Source organism: Penaeus monodon, chromosome 29 (assembly GCF_015228065.2).
Source record: "Penaeus monodon isolate SGIC_2016 chromosome 29, NSTDA_Pmon_1, whole genome shotgun sequence".
NCBI lineage: Eukaryota > Metazoa > Arthropoda > Malacostraca > Decapoda > Penaeidae > Penaeus > Penaeus monodon.
In genome coordinates, this window is record NC_051414.1 from 24,404,929 (window position 1) to 24,406,169 (window position 1,241).

General features: G+C 33.5%; 2 protein-coding genes across 4 annotated transcripts in view; one reads left to right on the top strand and one right to left on the bottom strand.

Annotated features, from left to right (window-relative positions):
* Window positions 1–463, bottom strand: part of LOC119592054 (protein lin-37 homolog) — a 5,133-nt gene extending 4,670 nt beyond the window's left edge. For both annotated transcript variants that reach the window (XM_037940855.1, XM_037940853.1), the window contains exon 1: window positions 337–463. In XM_037940855.1, the coding sequence (XP_037796783.1) occupies window positions 337–382 (46 nt within the window). In that variant the 5' untranslated portion in view covers window positions 383–463. The remainder of the gene's footprint in view (window positions 1–336) is intronic.
* Window positions 464–843: 380 nt separating this feature from the next.
* Window positions 844–1,241, top strand: part of LOC119592055 — a 5,186-nt gene continuing 4,788 nt past the window's right edge. For both annotated transcript variants that reach the window (XM_037940856.1, XM_037940857.1), the window contains exon 1: window positions 844–1,044. In XM_037940856.1, the coding sequence (XP_037796784.1) occupies window positions 916–1,044 (129 nt within the window). In that variant the 5' untranslated portion in view covers window positions 844–915. The remainder of the gene's footprint in view (window positions 1,045–1,241) is intronic.

Here is a 1,241-nt window from a genome sequence, read left to right on the forward strand (position 1 = left end):
CCCAAAAATAGATAAGCTTCATATAAATCCTTAGTCAGCGCATATATATAGTCAAGAAAAATAATGGACATTTAGACAATAATATCACTTTGATTCATGGTCCTTACCTTAGGATTTAGTATTAAATAAAAACAAATGGTTCATAAATTACTGTATTACCCATTAGAAGGAAATATGTTACTGGTTCACTAATAAAAAAACAAGAAAATTTCTATTTTTAAGATATAATGTTGCGATATTCGAAGACTGGTTTTGCTTTTACAGTCATTTCTCACTGGCCTGTACATATATATCATCATATGTATATTATAATAGCTTTGTAATTAAATAGTTTACCTGGATCTTCTCTCTCTAGCTTAATACGAATGCCAGAAGAAGCCATATTTCTGTCAAACTTTCAGTATTTGAGGATCAACTACAAACTTCAAACCAAATTTCTTGTGACGATGTGTTCGGATGAGCATCAACCTAAACAATGGTTAAGAATGTATTTTGCAACATCTAATAACACTTTTTGTGATAATTCTGAGCTAATATTATATTATTATTTATGTAATTGCAGATAGTATTAAAATTGTTAATGTGGTTGCAAATTCTGTGAAACTAAATCTAATTATCAAAAAAGGTTTCGGACAATGTCTGTTTACCATTTTAGATCACAAAGCATCTGCTATTTATTGGCATTGTCGTGCATCTTTTTCTCATATGAGCTGACCACAAAGGAAAAAAAATACCATGCGTATACGGAAAACACATGGAATGCACCAAAAATACACCAACGAATCAGAGTCAAACATATATAAATCTTTTTTATTCAGCACCAAATGCTGCTTCTCCCCAAGACGGGAAATACGAATCACAAAACATGCCAAGCAACTTTAGCCCTTCAGTCCCTCGCTTATTTTGCCACTAGCAATGGATCGTTTGGGCGAATGGGCCCTCGAAAGATACGCTCGTACCTTGAGCAGTCCTTCGGCCACTGGGAAGGATTGGGAGACGTTAGATTCTTCTGCAAAACAACCTCTTATTCTTATTTTGACGAAGGTAATATTACGGTTGATTTTCGGGATGACATTTGATAAAGTTTAATCTTTTAAGTGTATGGTTTGAGACGACGTATTGCGACATTCTTGGTAGCGTGTTAGTTTTCAGTTAATATTCAGATGCTGGTTAGCTTTTATTTGTTATTGAAAAAAATGTTCTCACCTAATCATTCTGGTATTAATGAGAACGGGTTTGAT